We start from the raw sequence: 19874 nt of genomic DNA on the forward strand, positions 1-19874 counted from the left end.
TATATATATATATATATATATATATATATATATATATATATATATATATATGATGCGTGTTATGAAATATATATCGGTAGGGTATGGAATATGGAACTACTTTAATCTTAACTGAAAATGTAAATTGATTCCGATTAATTCATGTTCGTCGTAAATTCGTAAATTCTTCAAAGCAAATTCCATTAGAAGTTAAAATTGTCGGCCCCAATTGTTTCTAAACGGTTAATTTAGCAATAAAACTAACAATAAATGAGTGGATGATTTAAAGGAAAAACTGTTATTTTGAACTGAAGTATGAATGTAATTAATTGATTCTGTAACATGAGAAACGCAAATTCAACTACATCTTGTAAAATCTGTACGGTATGTATTTTTTTCCACTCGATGCCTCATAACTTTTGGTTAGATTATATGAAAATATTAAAAATTAAAGACATTTAAGAGATTTTATTCTTGTTTCACGATCATGGTCATCATATACGTGCATAAATATAGGAATAATAGTTTATTTTATTCTGAGTAAAATATGTAGGTACCCAATTGTTTATGAAAAACGTCAATAAATACAATTGAAAAAAAATTCAACCAAAACGTTGCTAGATTACATATTACAAAGTTAGTAGTAGACAGACACACCTTCATATAAACAGTGAGTAGTTTTTTTAAATCAATTAAAACTAATATTATCATTATTAATGAAAGTTTTAAGGAATATAATCGTTCACACCCAAAATATTCGGATAATTTTTTACTGACTCTTTTACTTACACGGAAATATTGCGTATTGACCAGACAAGGTTATATCAAAAAATATATAAGTCGTAGGATATAACCTTTTATGTAAGCGATTTCAAGAATATTTTGGTTAAGCAAATTTCTTGAGTTCCTTTTAATTTATGTGTTGAAAATATTTTGAGGCATTTTAAGAGACAATTAGTATTTTAATGTAGAATATTATAAAATATATAATTTATATTATACATTCATATGGTCATTCATATGGTCTCGCTGATATGTCCTATACAGTAGGGCGGCTACCACGAATTTTTTAAAATGTCGACATATCGTTTCCGATGTACTTTTGCATAGATATGGATATATTAAATCTTAAAAATGAAGTACTTTTTATAATGTTTATAAAATTACACAAGTTTATAAAATTGTATTTTTATTATATATAAACACTAGCTGACCCGGCAAACTTTGTTTTGCCATGTAAATAATTTCTAGAGAATTGCTAGTGTAGCAAAAAAATTACTAACTCATTGGAAGTGTGTAAAGATGTGAAATATGAGTGAAAAAGGCACGGAGCGCTGTGAACGATGAGGGAATATAAAAATAACAAAACACCAAACATAAATTTTTTAGATTTGTATATAATTTACTTTAAGTAATAATTATTTATATCGTTAATTGATTAAATAATATTAATCTCTTAATGCTACAGCGGGAATAATATTTTTGTTAGCCCGTCCTTGTTTTGTTCTTGACGCAATTGCGCCATTCTCACACGTGCTCCAATATTTTCTTCCTGAACTTGTTCTTCAGTCCTTTGGGCTCCTCTATTTCGATTACTTCTAGATTTATTTGTATTGTGGGTCAAATTGGCTGCTTTGCATTTTGTTATGTTAGCATTGTTCATACCATTCATCATTCATATATATATATATATATATATATATATATATATATATACTAGCGACCCGGGTTTTATTAATTACTAGAATATAATCTTATATATAAAACTAGCGACCCGCCCCGGCTTCGCAAGGGTGTAGTGTTGATACTAAATTAAATACACTACAGAAAAAATATGAACGTTGTATATAAAAACATAGCGGCCCGCTCCGACTTTGCACGGGCATAAAATATATATGCCTATGTCACTCAATGAAAACATGATTAAAATCGATCCAGTATTTTTGGTTCATTCATTACTGCCCTTGGCCTGCACGCATTAAATTTGGAGTAAAACAATTCCTCTTTCCCTATACTTACTATGAAGATTTCCTGCTATCTTTGGAATATCTAAATTCATACAATTTTTATTACATTACACATTTTTAAACGCAAATTTTAAATTTGTAATATCTCCGAAAATATTTGTTTAATTTACATGCTGTAAGGAACCATATTGATCTATATTAATTGCACACTGTATTTAAGGTACTTAATTCGATAAGGATTAATGCCGTATTGCTTAAAATAGCTTCGTAAATAAGCCATTTTCTCACGTAAAAAGTAAACAATAAAAATGGTTAATGTGGGTTATCTCTAAAAGATAAACATATACCATCGCGGACTTTTTTGTAGACCTTTTTATGGTGTACAATACTGTAATACATTAATTTGATCTAACTCGTAGGGTTAGGCAGCGATTTTGCTAATTGCTAAATAAGCCTAAAAAAATAGGTTAATTTACGACATCACGTTAGAAACCTCTAAAATTAGCAATGTTGCCTTAGTATATTATGCATGTGTTATACATACAAACCTTCCTCTTGAATCACTCTATCTATTGAAAAAAACCGCATGAAAATCCGTTGCGTGGTTTTAAAGATTTAAGCGCACATAGGGATATAGGGACAGAAAAGGCGACTTTGTTTTATACTATGTAGTGATATATATATTTTTTTTTCTTAATTATATTGAATACGCATATTGTTAGAAATAGTGAAAAAAATTCTGTAGAAGTTGGAGCTCAAAAAACCAGAATTAAACACAAAAAAAATTTCTCAATTCTAACAAAAAAATACTTTCACCGAATTCGTTTTTCACCATTCCCAACAATATTTTACAACGAAAATAAGAAAGAATAATTTTTGATTTTATAATAAAAGTTTAAAAATAGTTTATACTTATAACTCAATACAATTTTTTTACATGACCTCGTGACATGTGTGTTAATCACTTAACTGATCATGCAAATTACACTGAAAATTAATAATTGTATTAGTTATTAATAATAAATTATACTCAATAATATTAGTTATTAATAAATAAATAATAAAGTTGCTTGAGAATATATTTGATATGAGAGTTACACCGATATAGTAAAAATGTTTAACTACTACGCTTGACGCATAAACACTAATAATAGCCGAAAACTATAATAGGAGAGAGAGAAGGCTTATTGTTTGAGAGAAATAGGAAACTATCTTCGTTGTTATCTCTACTCCGTGCTGTTTATTTGGCGAGAAGTGACTCCGGTAGAGACATGGAGGGGATAACTTACCAAGTGATAATAACTGATGTTATCGAGCAGGATAAAAAATGATAAAATTATTAAAATGACTATTAAAAAGCAGGGGTTAGTTATTGAAAAATGAAAATGTAGGGTTGTATGTATTTTTAAAGCCACATATTAAAAACAATTATCAAAAAACTAAAAAAAGTTTGGGATGGACGCCCATTCTCACATAGGGGGTTTGAAAAATAGATAGTAGCCAATTCTCAAACCTACTGAATATGTATAAAAATTTCATAAGGATCGATCAAGCCGTTTCGGAGGAGTATGAGAACGAATATTGTGACATGATAATCACTACATAGTATAAAACAAAGTCGCCTTTTCTGTCCCTATATCCCTATGTGCGCTTAAATCTTTAAAACTACGCAACGGATTTTGATGCGGTTTTTTTCAATATATAGAGTGATTCAAGAGGAAGGTTTATATGTATAATACATGCATAATATACTAAGGCAACATTGCTAATTTTAGAGGTTTCTAACGTGATGTCGTAAATTAACCTATTTTTTTAGGCTTATTTAGCAATTAGCAAAATCGCTGCCTAACCCTACGAGTTAGATCAAATTAATGTATTACAGTATTGTACACCATAAAAAGGTCTACAAAAAAGTCCGCGATGGTATATGTTTATCTTTTAGGGATAACCCACATTAACCATTTTTATTGTTTACTTTTTACGTGAGAAAATGGCTTATTTACGAAGCTATTTTAAGCAATACGGCATTAATCCTTATCGAATTAAGTACCTTAAATACAGTGTGCAATTAATATAGATCAATATGGTTCCTTACAGCATGTAAATTAAACAAATATTTTCGGAGATATTACAAATTTAAATTTTGCGTTTAAAAATGTGTAATGTAATAAAAATTGTATGAATTTAGATATTCCAAAGATAGCAGGAAATCTTCATAGTAAGTACAGAGGAAGAGGAATTGTTTTACTCCAAATTTAATGCGTGCAGGCCAAGGGCAGTAATGAATGAACCAAAAATACTGGATCGATTTTAATCATGTTTTCATTGAGTGACATAGGCATATATATTTTATGCCCGTGCAAAGTCGGAGCGGGCCGCTATGTTTTTATATACAACGTTCATATTTTTTCTGTAGTGTATTTAATTTAGTATCAACATTGCACCCGTGCGAAGCCGGGGCGGGTCGCTAGTTTTATATATAAGATTATATTCTAGTAATTAATAAAACTTCAAGTACGAGTAAACTAGATATATTTTTGGTATTTTATATTTTCTCTTATTATAACATATAGTTTTTTTTAACAAATTGTGCACTGTTCTTATAAAGATCATCAAAACATTTTATATAACACTTATAAGAATAGTGTAGAAGTGTTGTGTTAAAAGTAGGAATTATTGGTTATATAACAAAGAACCCTAATGATGGTAAGCATGGGGTTTGTAGGAGCCATCATCGTACAAAGTTTCGCTGTGATCATGTACGTATTGACCTTCGTGTCCATTATTATCTACATCAGCATGAGCAACTGGGGCAGCATAAGCTACGACTGGGGCAGCATGAGCGATGACTGGAGCAGAGTGAGCTACAACAGAGGCAGAGTGTGATACGACTGAAGCGGCTGGTGCAACAGGGGCGGCATGAGCTTCAACAGGGGTGGCATGGGCAACTACGGTGGAGTGAGGGCCGGTAGAGATGGAACCAGAAGGTCCAGCTACAACAACATGTTCGTGTTCATAGGCTGATGAGTGAGCTACAACGGTAGAGTGAGCAACTGGTGCAGCATGAGCTACAATCGGAGCAGCATGGGCAACAACTGGAGCGGCATGGGCAACAACTGGGGCAGCGTGAGCAACAACTTGTGCAGCGTGAGCAACAAATCCTGGATGTTCTTCGTATACTACTTGACCTCCGGGGGCATGGGCCGAAATTACACTACCTTCAGGTCCAACGAGGGTGGTCTTGCTGCTGGGTCCCTGCAAAACTTTAGCGGAAGGACCAACTAACAAACCAGCATTGCAGGCAGCCAAACAGGCAAAGAAAGCGACAACAGCCTAAAAAAATTAACATAATTATACTTCTAAATTGCATTTGTCTCCACACGGACACTTACAAAGGAGTTCATTATTGCAAATGATTAGATATTGATCGACTGATATTGCAAAATAATTTGTTTGCTCTTATATAGTTAAAATAACGACCTTGTCCTTCGAACTGTGGTTACATTCCGGATAAACATAGTGGAATTTTACTAGTCATACTCTACGTCGTATTAGGGATATATGTCCTTGATAAAGCAATAAAGAAGAAATGGAGTGAGAAGATTTTGATCGGTTTTTTATGACAATTTAACTCGAATCTAAAATAACTTTCATTTATATAATTTAAAATGCAGTTATTACAAAACTAAAATTAATTTAATTTAGTTAAATAATAAACACATTATATATAAACTAGAATAGTTCATTATCTTATATGTCAATCATGGTGAATTCCTTTTTATTAATTTAAATTCTTTGGTGAATTTAACATTCATCATGGAAAGTTGTTATTTTTCAAATATATTCCTTTATAAAAATTAATATATTTCAATTAAATTTAAAAACTGGAACAGTTTATTTATATAACAAGTATTGTGAATTTATTTTGGTTAGTTTAAATTCAATATTTAAATGAAAACATATCATAGAAAATGTTATTTTTAACTTAATAATAACTAATAATTTAACTTAATTCTAACTATTATAAAATGTTAAAATGTTATTTAAATTATCATGTTATTTTAAAATATTTTCCATCACCAACTACTACCTTTCCATTTTTCTGGTGGTATCTGAATTCCATGTCGATAAAATGACACTTTTTTGATTCTATACACCAGATATTTTCGTAAAAAAGTGTCATAGACACTATATATCACACATGATGAGTACGGTTAGACTTAATTAAATCTATTTTTCCAAATTGACTTATTAAAAGTTTTTCAATTAACTGGTGGTTATTTATTCAATTCAATTACTTATTCAAAATAAATTAATAAATAAATAAATCTTCTATCACATTTTTATTTACTATCCCCTATTGAACCAAGACATGGTTAAAACGAACTCTCACTATAAATTAACAACACTTGATGATTTGCAGTATTTGAATATCAGTTCTTTATTAATAAACAAATAATATTTTATTGTCTCTTAATTTTTTGCTCAGTTGTTGTTTATAGTAAAAATTAATGTTAGAATTTCATATATATTCGATGGTTTTGACATTTCTCTATCTAACATACTAGTTTTATCTTATCTTTATTGAGTTTTTCAATACATACAGATAGTAAAAACAGTACACTTAAAATTGCAGTAATCATTACTTTTATTGTTCAGTTTGAAAAAATCTGCTGCCGAAATCTGTCCAATATTTTTAAAAACTTATTCTAATGCTACTTCGTCATATTTGAATTGTCCGTTCTGGTTTCCATAAGTTAAAAGTGTCGGATTTGTTATAAAAGGCCAAATAACAGCATGACGAACCAAAACAGTTCGAAAACAATGAATTGCAAGACTTATTGAACAAAAATTCAGCCCAAAAACACTCAAATTATACACCAATTGTAAATTTTGTCCTCTAAAATATGGCATAGTTGTTATTAACAATCATTTCGTAGTTCGTTCATAATCTAATTTAACTTTAATTTAATTAAATAAAGTTTAAAGACGTTATATTATTTATAACAATTATATAGTTTGATTTTATATAAAATAAATTTATGGAATCTAAACGTGGAATATTAAGAATGAAGAAGTACATTTGAAGGTTACTTTTAACTAATTTGTCTAGGAAATAATTGGTGATTAAATTGACAAGGTCGCCAGTTTTCATATAAAATGTTTCTGTCGCATCGGTCTAGATAACATTTGATCCGAAATAGTGTCAATACAATCATGAACTCCTTCGTAAGTAATCATAAGCTTGCGTTGAAAATCAAGCAATATAATCTCTTTCTCTTATTTCAGACCGTTGTTGCTTTGTTCGCCTGCTTGGCTGTCTGCAATGCTGGTCTGTTAGTTGGTCCTTCTGCTAAAGTTTTACAAGGACCCAGCAGCAAGACCACCCTTGTTGGACCTGAAGGCAGTGTAATCTCTGCTCATGCTCCCGGAGGTCAGGTTGTACATGAAGAACATCCAGGTGTTGTAGCCCATGTTGCCCCAGTTGTTGCCCATGCCGCCCCAGCTGTTGCTTATGCCTCCCCAGTTGTTGCTCATGCCGCTCCAGTTGTTGCTCATGCCACCCCAGCTGCTACCACCCATTCCGTTTACTCTAGCGTAATCTCTCATCCATCAGTGGTATCTCACGCTGCTCCAGTTGTAGCTCATGCTGTACCTTCAGCTCATTCTGCTGTCGTAGCTCATTCTTCCGCCTATGAACACAACAGTGTTGTTGTAGCTGGACCATCTGGTTCTATCTCTACTGGACCTCACTCTGCTGTTGTTGCCCACGCTGCTCCAGTCGTAGCTCATGCTGCCCCAGTTGTTGCTCACCCTGCCCCAGTCGTAGCTTATGCTGCTCCAGTAGTTTCTCACGCTGATGCTGATGATAATGGTCATGAAGGTCAATACGTACATGACCACAGCGAAACTTTGTACGATGATGGATCTTACAAACCTCATGCTTACCATCATTAACGATAACGGTACATACGGATACATGTGTTCATTAAATATGTTATAATCCTAAATATCATATTAGTTCAGACTAAATGGCATTTAAGATTGTAATATATTTAAAATATATTAGGTAACTTCAGTAGATAAATAATAATGTATAGAAATAATAAAATGTAGCATATTTTTACAAACTATTGTGTTTCATTTTACTAATTACGATAATGAACATTTTAAAGTTTGCAATTAAGTTCATTAAACTATCACGAGAAATTAATTACAGATTTAAAAAAGTTCGAAGTGGATTATTTGATTTATGCTAATAAGAATATATAATTGATATGTTTCTTAGTAGAAATAAATAATGAAGAAATAAATTGTTGGTAAATAATATTATAACGTCATTTTACAGAAGTTAACTGAATAGGTATTTATATTTCTGGATTGTGTTAAACAGGTGTTAGCATCTTACAACTAACATGTATATCTTGTAGCGTTGATGAACCTGAAAATAAATTTTGTGTAAGTTATTGTTTTACTGTAGGACTAATTTCCGATATATAAAAAATAGCTTTTCTAGGATTCTACTAATTCATCATCTACATATTTATTTTTGTCCTTGCAATATTCGTTTTATTATTAATATGGTATGAGTTTACAATAGTCCCAAGAGGTTATTTCGCCATGCTATTCCTTCTTTTTTAAGAAAAGGGAACCATTAGTCTCGTCTTGACTAACCTATCATTGAAAAATTCTATGAAACTCTCAATTATATTGAAGTAAACTTTTTATGAGCTATGTTTTCTTTCGATTTGTGAATGGCTGGGGAAACGCGACGATATTGAAACATTTTTAGAAGGGATCATTACGGGCGATATAAAGTAGATTATCTACGGCAATAATATGTAAAAAAATTGTGGCTGAAGCTTAAAATTGATGACAAGGAAGGTTATGCTAAACTGTTGGTGGGATTAGGAAGAAATAGTTCATCATGAGCGACTTCAAACCGGCTAAATCATTTATTCTAGCCTCTTTACTGTTAGAAACCAGTGTAATCGAAGAATATTATGACCATGAAGTCAAAATGAGCAGAATAGTTCATTAGGAAAGGCCTTGTTTCATAATTACGTCATATCATTCACATATTTAGTGACTACAGTAACAATTGAATGAGATTGGTAAGCAAATTTTGCATCCATGGTATAGCCTCGATATTCCTCTGCTCACCTACCATTTTCACTGCATCCAAGTACCCAAGATGGGTCTTGTAAAAATTACTAGTTGTTCCGACATAAATCAGACAAAGTCTACACAGACCAAATTATGATTTTAACAGAAAAGCGTTAAAAGAACATCGATTGTCGTTTTGGCACATATGTCATTGATTAGATAAATTTGAAAAACATGAAAAAACCTAAAATTCTTTTGGAACAACCCTAATAAAAATATTACGTAAAAACGTAATATAATTTTTATACGCTATAGTTAAAATTCTTGTCACCCTAAGCTATGTTTTTGTAACTTTCTCCGTGTTTTTTTGAAAACAATATAAAAGTTGGCGACCTCCAATACAATTTCCTATGACATATTTGATTTTGGCACTTTTTCTGTGGATTAAACTTTACTGTATTTGATCAATATTTTTAATCTGTAAAACATATTTCATAATCGTCATAATTGTGACACGAGACCATTTATTTAAAAGCATTATCCGAAGAAGAAAATGTAATATTTGAAAGCAATGAGGGTCAATAACATTTAAAAGTGAAACGAAAACAGTATATTTTTTTAATATCGGCTATAAGACACTCAGACAATATATAGATAATTTTTGAAGGTTCTTACACTCATATATCTAGGAAATAATTGGGGTTTGTAAGTCGCAAGGTCAATTGGTGGTGTATATAAGCACTGGGTAATATGTGTATCGATATCACTTGATCATAAACAGTATCAAAAATACTACCATGAAATCTTTCGTAAGTTTTTAAATATTGTTATTGAATAATGATGCTTTACTTATGCTGATTTTTGTGTTTTAGGTAACCGTCGCCTTCTTTGCCTGTTTGGCTGTCTGCAATGCTGGTTGGTTGGCTGGACCATCTGCTAAAGTTTTGCAAGGACCCAGCAGCAAAACTACCCTTGTCGGGCCCGAAGGTAGCGTGATCTCTGCTCATGCCCCTGGTGGTCAAATCGTCCACGAAGAACATCCCGGAGTAGTTGCTCATGCCGCCCCAGTTGTAGCTCATGCCGCTCCAGCTGTTGCTTATGCCGCCCCAATTGTAGCTCATGCCGCCCCAGTTGTTGCTCATGCCGCTCCAGCTGTTGCTTATGCTGCCCCAGTTGCTGCTCATGCCGCCCCAGTTGTTGCTCATACCGCCCCAGCTGCTACTACCCACTCGGTATACTCTAGCGTAATTTCCCATCCATCAGTAGTTGCCCACGTTGCCCACGCTGCCCCAGTAGTTGCCCACGCTTCCCCAGCTCTAGCTCATGCTGCCCCAGTCGTAGCTTATGCTGCCTCTGTTGCTCACGCCGATGTTGATGACAATGGTCATGAAGGTCAATACGTACATGACCACAGCGAAGCCTTGTACGATGACGGATCTTACAAACCTCATGCTTACCATCATTAGGCCTTCCCTCAAAATTACGAAAATATGTTTATGTTAAGTGTAGTAATATGAAATAGTCAACTTGTTAACGCAAAAAATGAAAAAGAAAACAAACAAATAAAATACAATTGTAATTTTCAATGTTTTTTTTTAAATACTGAATTAGTTCACTGGTTGAAATTTAAATGAAGTGATTCCTAATCCTTATAAAACATATGATGATTCAGAAATCATTCATCAAATCGATTCGATTATTCAATTTAAATATTCAGTCAATTTACCTATTATATATATAAAGATCAATATATTGGAGGGCTTATGATTGTCTCATAATTCATTAAAAAGAAAGGGGGATTGATTTTATGGCGATCATATTTAAACAATCATAAATACCCTAACTATAAACAAATCAACAAGAAAGAATATTAACAGCATTTCAATATTTAAGTTCCCTAGAATCTAAAAGTATAATTTCTTCATTTTCAGCTTGACTACACTGCAAAATGTAGGAGATGCGCGTGAAGAGCAAGGTGAACGATTTCATCACGACGTTAAAGGGGTTGAAAAAAGATACCACGCAATATCTATGATATGATTTGAGTGAATTTTAGTCGTTCTTATCGTTAATGATGTGCAAATAAAATCAATTGTTAAGTGTTTTATTCTCTTTTATTCTAATGTAATAACTTTTTTAATATATAGTCCATTCTAAGTTATTTTGTATATACATCATCGAAATTTTTGACGTCAAAACGTCGCAATGTTGCCGTATCAACTCTGAGTTTTAGTTCAGTTTGGCTTTGAGATACAACAAAATTCTAATCTAAGTAAAATCGTTAAAGATACTATTATCAAATATAATTTATTTTAACAGTATAGTAAATCTAATGCATATATTATCGAATGACTTATACGACAATTAACTACACAGTTAAAATCGTTTGTAGGTTAGGATTTTTATCTAGTTTTATCCGCTGGAGGCCAAATCCATCTAAATAACAATTGTATATCCTGAGTATCTTCAGTCCTTTGGTGCCATGTTAGGGGCAAAGACGTTTTGATATCACTGTATTTCCCCTTCGATTGTTCTGTTAATACTTGTATCCATATTTCCTGATAAAACTAGATTTAATCAGTGCATTCTCCTTAATGCATTTACCATATCTGCAAATTAGTTACTATTCTTTCTCTCCTGACACATTTTAACCAAATGCTTATGTATATTCTGAACAATTGCACATATATCTGTGTACATACACCTTTTACGTTCTGCAATAAAATTTCCTATAGTTATCATATATTAATTATATACTCACCTTTACTTGTTTCTACTCTCTAGTCTCTCGGAAATTGGCAGTATTCAATCATATCACATTGAGAAAGTTTCATTCAAGTGAATAACGAAGCTGTTAATTTGAACAAATGTATCTAACATTTGTTCACAATTCCATCATTTGTCAATTTTTTCTCCAATATGTCTGCTCGAGATCATCCAAACCGAAGATGTTACTAACCATTCCTGTTTTCAGAATGAAGTACAATATATCTGTAATGAATTATTAATAAATGTTATGACTAATAAAACCTAATCAATTGTTTTTTCAACATTTACCATTTTCCATTAACTTTTGTTGTCATGAAACTATTTTTATTATTATTTTGCAATGAGTGACCGTTGGCTATATTGATCCCAATCTGAAATATCCATGTCTCATCTAAATACATAAATTGGGATAATAAGTCTTCCTTAATTTTATTATATGTTATTGAAATTTTTATTCTTTTAAAAGCAATATCTGGAAGTTCTATTTTACCTATTCGATACTTTTCTGGCTAACAGTTTTCTTTGAAATAATTGTATTAAATGATATTTGTATTGAAAAACTATTCACCGTTTTTATACATTACGTATATTTACTCTCTGATAGAGCGAACATCAAGCTGAACGTGATTTATCAGCCGCTTCGTATGAGAACGATTTTTTGTCGGTGATTTCAAGATCATATATTTAATTTTTTGACATATTTCAGCTGCAATACGTTAAAAAAAAATTAATTAAAACTCATAGCAAATTAATATTTAACAGTAAAAATGCTCACTTCTCTAACCAATTTAATTGGCAAGATTATATATTATCTTGTTCCTGTTCAAAGTAAGTGATAAGAGACAAAATCTGGCTTCGGAATTTTTAATCAGAGTAATAATAAGCAGAGATTTGAAATTTATCAAACCAAGCAAGCATTAAAATAACGTTTGCCGGTTTATAACGGCTTATCACTATTGTTCTGAAGAATTTTGCGTATGTTTGACAACCGGACATCTTTAACAGGCTAGTTCGGTTACATGTTCGAACTAAACAGACGGCAGTGTGTCTCTTTTCAACTAGAATAAAATGGGCAGGAAAATATTGCCCAGTTCTAAAACGAATTTGCATTTGTGGCAGGAAATACATCAAACGTCTTAATGGCGTATGTACAAAAAGACTTTGGATATATTCTAGTTACCGAATTTGGCAAACAGTGAGTCGTCCTATGATAAAAATGAATGAATGAATAAATCCGAAAATGACGATATATCACATCCAAAAATCTCAATATTACGTCACAAAATTTAAGCAGCTCTTCGGCATATTTTTACAGATCTGTGTAATTGAAAATTTGATAATTTATGGAGAAAAATAGGATTAGACAAATTCGTATTGTTATATTGTTCAAAGAAGTAAACTCATTTCCATCAAATCAGAACAAAACATTACTAATCACCACTCAACGAGGAATAATAGAAGTAATAATGCTTACCACGCCTCAACTATTAGACTGACCGTTTCCTATAGTTTCGATTAAGCCGTCATCTTCTGCGATTAGAATGTATTTTCGGTTAAATGCAACGGTCTATACAAAACACGCCCTAGCAATGACTTCATATTTTAACAGTTCCAAGTTCAAACGTTTGTCTCCCTTTCGGTTCGGGTCGATCTAGGAAATGATCGGTCAGTTGAAGGGGCAAGGCTATCCTCGTTGTCTGTATAAAAAGTGTGAGCCACCGATATTTCGGCGTCACTTGATCAACACGCTAAATCAAACAAACAGCCATGAAATCTTTTGTAAGTATATTTAAATTTTATTGGGATTTATTGGTAATGTTATTTTGATGATTATAGGTTGCCGTTGCTTTCTTTACTTGTTTGGCTGTAAGCAATGCTGGCTGGTTGGCTGGGCCATCCGCTAAAATCTTGCAAGGACCTAGCAGCAAGACTACCCTAGTAGGACCTGAAGGAAGCGTGATCGCTGCTCACGCACCAGGTGGTCAAATTATTCACGAGGAACAGCCAGGATTCGTCGCTCATGCTGCTCCCATTGTCGCTCCAGCTCCTGTCGTTTCTTATGCTGCTCCGGCTGTAGCTGCAGCCGCTCCATCCACTGTCGTCGCTCACTCGTCTGCTTACCAGAAAGAAAGCGTTCTTGTTGCTGGACCTTCCGGTACCATTGCCACCGGTGGTTCACCAGTTGTAGCTCATGCCGCCCCAGTTGTAGCATCCGTAGCTAAAATCGCTCCAGCCGTAGCAGCTTTCGGATACGCAGCACACGATATCGATAACAATGGACATGAAGGGCAATATGTTCACGATTACACGGAAACCTTGTACGATGATGGATCATACAAACCTCATGCCTACTAATATTAAGAATTATATATTTTATGCTATAATATATTTAAAGTTATAATCAATAAATTGTTAATAATCTAATTTAGAGAGATATGTGAAAAATGTAATAAAAATGATGTATAGTAAACGTTCATACTGTAAATAAAAATTAGCACCTTTGTAAAAATGATTGTCTTTATTAATTTTCACGGCTCCATAACCTTGTATAACATATTTTAAAAAAAATATTATTAGAATTTTAATTATTATACACTGGTTAATATGCAAACTATCGATGTAAATAATTCTTAAACGACCTAACCAAACTATTAAACTCGATGGTTATGACATTTGCCTACATAAAATAATAGTTTTTCTTTTTGTATGACTGAGTTATTCATTGTGTAATCATGGAAAGCTCCAAATCACATCTTCTGTTTTGTGTAAAGAAATCTGCTACCGAATCCCATCAAACACTTTAAGAAATTTATGGTGATGCTGCTCGGTCATATCCCAATTCGCCGTCGGTTTTGGTTTTAACTTTATCAATAATTCAATAGCCATTTTGATGTTATTGTCAAACAATGGCCTGGAGAGTCAAAAGTGTGAAGGCAATGGACTCTCAAGACTTATTGAATAAAAACTCAACCCAAACTCTCAAAACAAGCTTAGGAGTTGATGATTCAATTGTTTCCAGACCAGTGGCGTATCGTGATGTAGGGGATTCCCCATTATTTCAATAAATATATTACAAGGACATCGTGCTCATTGTAACAACCGGCCTGTCTCTACAGGTTCAAAAAGGGTTCAAGATACCCGTTAGGATGCAAGAGGCGATGATGTAAAATGTAAAATATTTTGGAAAAACTGACAAAGACAAGCAAAAGCTTAAACACAAGAACATATGCAGGAACTTTGCTAGTTACGGTGCAGTCAGTCATTTTTCTTAATTTTTTCCTCGGCTTCTGGCATCCAGTGCTACATGAACGCGATGATGCATAAACATATTTACAAACAATGGGACTTGACATAAGATTGTTCTCTTAGAAAGTAAACGATTTCCAGATATTGATAGGGAAACGAAAACAATATGTATGAAGCAGTTTATTATAACAACGAAGAACATGTTTAATGACGCTGGTTTGTGAAACTTGTCTTTTGATGAATGAGTTGAGAGTGTCTGTCAAAAAGTCTTGAGTTCTCCAGAAAATCCATCTACATTAATATTTTAAACAGAGTATTCATGGTCATAAAGAATTTCTGTGCATATGATATGATCAGCAAGGTTTAGTGAATTACGCATTGTTAAAATGGAATGAAAGTGTTAGGGCAGATATGTATCGAGGTCAATTCAACTTTGTTGAAGTTGAAGAAGATGATATATAAATAAAATTTATTTCCAGTCCAGACAAGCTTCTAATAGAAATGGTTTTATAATTATCAACAATAGTTTCAACAATTATTACAATTACAATTTAAATACCGAACCTCATAATGTTTATATATATTATAGGGCATTTTTCATTAGTTTTCGTATAAAAAATGGTTTAAAATATACAGATAGAATACATTAGGTTGGGGTTGAGGGCTGCTATTTATATTTCTGACATAAAATTTAATTTATTGTTCCTTGTTTCTACGAAAATTTACACTTTTCCATGCATTGGAACCAGTTTTAGTAGCACTTTTTCCAATCCGCGTTTTCGGGCGCCAAATCAGGATTGTAATTGAATAGTGTTTGGGGGAATGTAGTCAGTTTCTAAATCTGACCTAAAGTGAAACTGTATTCGTTGTCACAGCTAAAAACTGAATGAAAGTTACAAATATTGAACATTATTTTTTAATACTCTTGCAGTATACAATTGTATAGAACATGGCGTAAGATATACAGGCGATGAAATAAATACACTGTTGAAAGCAGATGCAGATGTCCTCCAACAAAGAATGCAATCGAAGAGGGACGATTTTATCTTCGCAAATTTGCACCGAATAAATATCCCATCGACCGAACCAGAAAAAAAATCATCAGCAATAGAACCCGCTTTATCTACTTGTTTATTTTACTCGGCCATATTTTACGAAGGTTCTATATCTTCTCGTTTATTACCATACTTCAGCCGTTCTTTGCTTTTATGGCCACGTCCCGAACGACAGATAGACGTAACGATACAAGCCAATACCATCGTGGTACCGTATACTGGAACACATTTAAATTTATGGTTTCGATAATCCGACGCGCTCAAATTGCAGACGCCCTCACCGTTGACAATCGAGACAAAAAGAGCAAAAAGTGTCCTACGCCTAAAAATTACCCAAAGTCCGTGATCCGGGGGCAGTACGCGAAGGACATCAACCTCTTATAAAAAGCTTCCTCATCGATGGCTCGTACAGTCATCCGCGTCTTCAGCCGCAAAACCACCATGAAATCAGCCGTAAGTACCAATCTTACACTATTCATACTTGTTTTCAGTGAAAAGTTAGAAATATGCATTTTTTACGTTTCTCTTATCTGTCATTCAATGAATTGAAATCGCAAGTCACCGGAGTTTTAATTTTAAAACTATCATCAACCATGTATCAAAACAGTTTCAGTTTAATTTTCATTCTTCAATTACAAAATAACACAGTGTTCAGACGTAGTTTAACAATTTCTCGGAATATTCTATAAAATAATAGTAATAAAATTAATTAAAGATGTATGAAAACAAAATAATATATGAAATATTATAATCATTTGTGTTAATTTAACAATTTTATTTTCTAACTTTTTTATTTCTTTTAATTCTTATTCTAGATTTTCAAAATAAAATATTGATAAACAAGTATAAACATACTAATTTAATTTTTTTTGAGTTTACAATTCCTTGAAATATAAAACAATGATAACAAATTAAAATAAAGGTGTTTAAAAGACCAAATTATAAAAATATTTGAATGGTATATCAATATTATTAGCAAATTGAAATATATTATTAATTTATATTAATCAATTCGATTAAATGTTGTTATTTTAAAATATATTACAAAATCATTTTATTGTTGCATGAGTATCTTAACAACATGTTATCTTAATATTCTTAAATGTAATATTGAATATACTTATGTAACCGTAATGTTTATGAATATAGGTTTTCACTCCATTAAAAGTTACAAGTTCATAATAATTTTGCATGATATTTTTATACTACAATTTTGTCATATTTTATTAAAATAAGGCTATTTGTTTTATTATTATTTGTTAATTATTTATTGTAGTGAGATATATTGATCATAATCTTCGTTAAACATATTCAATTTCCATCAGTAGATTGACATTATTCATATACCTCTATGAGAGTAATCTTTGAATTAATTATTAAGAGTAATTTTTTGATTCCTTATTCGACAAAATGCCCAGTCAATTTAAATCTAAATCTTTGGATGTGTTCTAAGTTAAGTTATATATCTTAATATCATTTTTATTCATTTATTTCGTTTCTGGAGCTTAGAAATTTGATTCAAATAGCGAATATTTCTTCAATTAAAAGTGTTGAAAGAAATCAAGAGTATTGGACCAATAAATGCAAAGAAAGATTTTTTCGTCATTGTTTGTTGCTAGTAGTTCACGAAACTATGAATGGTTTTGGAATATTGTCTGTGATATTTAAAATCTTCATTTTTATGTTATTGTAAAAAAGATAAAAGCAAGTATGAGAAAGAAATAACAGATATATTATTAGATATTGAATTGTTGCTAATTATTTCATTTCAGAGTTTAATATACATAAAAGTTGACAAAGAGAAAAATGTTTCTTTTAATTTATGTTACATCTTAGAAAATCACATTTTATAAGCTTCTATTTTATTAATTTTCCTGCTTGTTAATATGATTTCAAAGATTATCGTTACATTTAACTAGAGCCATATTTCTCCTTAACTTTTTGAAGCTTGCCAACATTTTTTGCACAATTTATTTATTATACCCAATCTGATATTTAGTTTGCTGACCTTTTGGATCATGTGGATACCAAAATCTAACTCGTGGCGTTCTCCTTTCTCCTTCAAACGTATTAACACAAAAAAGTATCAAACCTGAGAGGGAAACTATCAGTTTTATAGTTTTTCAATATATTACCCGTAAAAATCAGCAGAAACCTTCTTGACAGAGTCTGTGATATTTGTGTGTACCACATATATAATAAAAAATAATAAAAAACACACAATGTAAACTGTTAATTATTTTAAGTATAAAATATGCCAAAATCTTTAAGTTTAAGTCCAATGCAGCGTTTTGAAAATACAAAAAAACCTTAGAAATCATAGAAACCATATCTTTCTTCAAATTCAAAGCCTACTATAAAAACAGCGACATTAAGATAATAAGCATTCTGAGGAGCCTGTTTTTAACATCTAATTTCCTACTTCAATATATATATGTATGTATTCGTTAACCTATATTTCTACAATGGGCATTTTTATCAAAAAATATAGCAATATCGTCAAGGAACATCGGATGAGTTAAGAAGTATCATCATATTGAACATCTTTCATTAATTTAATGTATTTATTCGTTTTAATTATAATTTATTGTAATATGTAGGTTGTATTATAGTTTACTCGTTTTTTTGTGAAATTATGCAATTTTAAGTAATTTTTTTATTTATTACAGGTTATTGCAGCCTTCTTCGCCATTTTGGCTATTGCCCAAGCGAGTGTTGTGGTGGCGCCATCATCCGCCAAGATTATCCAAGGACCCAGCACTAGAACCACCGTGGTAGGACCAGACGGTAGTTCCATATCATCTGTTTCTCCAGGAGGATCGATCATTAAACAAGAAACTCCTGGTGTCGTTGCTGATGTCGTTCCAGCCCCTGCAGTAGCTTACTCAGCTCATGTAGCTTATCCTACACCATTTGCTTACACTGCCCATGGAGCACCCTTAATCGCAGCCTACTCAGCTCCATTTGCTTACAACAGCCCGTTCATTCCTCATTATTCCGCGCCATTCGCATATTCAGCTGGAGTCGTCTCTCAAAAGCAATTAGATACCGTAGTTGCTGGACCATCAGGAACCATCGCTACCAGTAAGACTGTCCATAGCCCTGCCTTGGTTGCCGCTCCACAAGTTTACGCTGCCGGGGCACATGCATATTATTTGTAAGATTATGATGTTTTAACTTATTTACTTAGTTCTTAAGTCGTAAAAAATAACAATAAAAGGTCCAATATGTAAAACGTTGCATTTTTATTTCTCCATTATTTCGAAGTAGTTTAGATGTTTGTTGTTTACGCAAAATTTAGATGGGATTAAAATAAAAAGGTAAAGTTTACGTTGGCTGATGTTTTCGTTGAAGAAAAAAAGTTACGTTGTTATTTACTTACGACATAAATGTAAAAAACAACGATTTTAACATAAAAAGCCGATGTGGGTGGGTATAAAAGTTTCGAGCTTTTTTACGGACATGTTAACAACATCTCGTCTGTTTCTATAGTTATTTTAGATTACTCATTATATTATCGGATATACCTATATATTAAAGGATTAACAACTAATGATGTTACTGTCGCTTCGGCTACATTCATAACCAACTTCATGTTGAAGCCTCACTGCTTCGCATTTCAGTATGTGTCATTTCGTCGAGTGAAATGTGAACAATTTTTTTTCAGCGCAATGAAAATTATCTAATTTATACCGAGTAAGTGAGTAATCGATTTAAAAGTGGTGATATGGATATGGTCGCTGAAGACAAA

General features: G+C 32.2%; 5 protein-coding genes across 5 annotated transcripts in view; 3 read left to right on the forward strand and 2 right to left on the reverse strand.

Annotated features, from left to right (window-relative positions):
* The window catches only part of nolo (ADAMTS-like no long nerve cord), a 546982-nt gene that overhangs the window by 227838 nt on the left and 299270 nt on the right, over positions 1-19874 (reverse strand). The window lies entirely within an intron of this gene.
* On the reverse strand, positions 4486-5547 carry LOC143200513 (uncharacterized). The gene is made up of 2 exons (XM_076410950.1): positions 5339-5547; positions 4486-5279 (listed from the first exon to the last, which is right to left on the reverse strand). The coding sequence occupies exons 1-2, from the start codon at positions 5348-5350 to the stop codon at positions 4644-4646; spliced, it is 648 nt and encodes a 215-aa protein (XP_076267065.1). The 5' UTR covers positions 5351-5547; the 3' UTR covers positions 4486-4643.
* On the forward strand, positions 7164-10607 carry LOC143201034 (uncharacterized). The gene is made up of 3 exons (XM_076411880.1): positions 7164-7175; positions 7236-7889; positions 9926-10607. Exons 1-3 carry the CDS (start codon positions 7164-7166, stop codon positions 10517-10519), a joined length of 1260 nt encoding a protein of 419 aa, XP_076267995.1. The 3' UTR covers positions 10520-10607.
* Positions 13590-14177, forward strand: LOC143201035 (uncharacterized). Its single transcript, XM_076411882.1, has 2 exons — positions 13590-13601; positions 13659-14177. Exons 1-2 carry the CDS (start codon positions 13590-13592, stop codon positions 14175-14177), a joined length of 531 nt encoding a protein of 176 aa, XP_076267997.1.
* On the forward strand, positions 16457-19358 carry LOC143200488 (uncharacterized). The gene is made up of 2 exons (XM_076410926.1): positions 16457-16576; positions 18793-19358. The coding sequence occupies exons 1-2, from the start codon at positions 16523-16525 to the stop codon at positions 19282-19284; spliced, it is 546 nt and encodes a 181-aa protein (XP_076267041.1). The 5' UTR covers positions 16457-16522; the 3' UTR covers positions 19285-19358.

The sequence above is a fragment of the Rhynchophorus ferrugineus genome, unplaced genomic scaffold (genome assembly GCF_030347505.1).
Source record: "Rhynchophorus ferrugineus isolate W39M unplaced genomic scaffold, kcgeb_rfMv2 rfM8, whole genome shotgun sequence".
Taxonomy (NCBI): Eukaryota; Metazoa; Arthropoda; class Insecta; order Coleoptera; family Curculionidae; genus Rhynchophorus; species Rhynchophorus ferrugineus.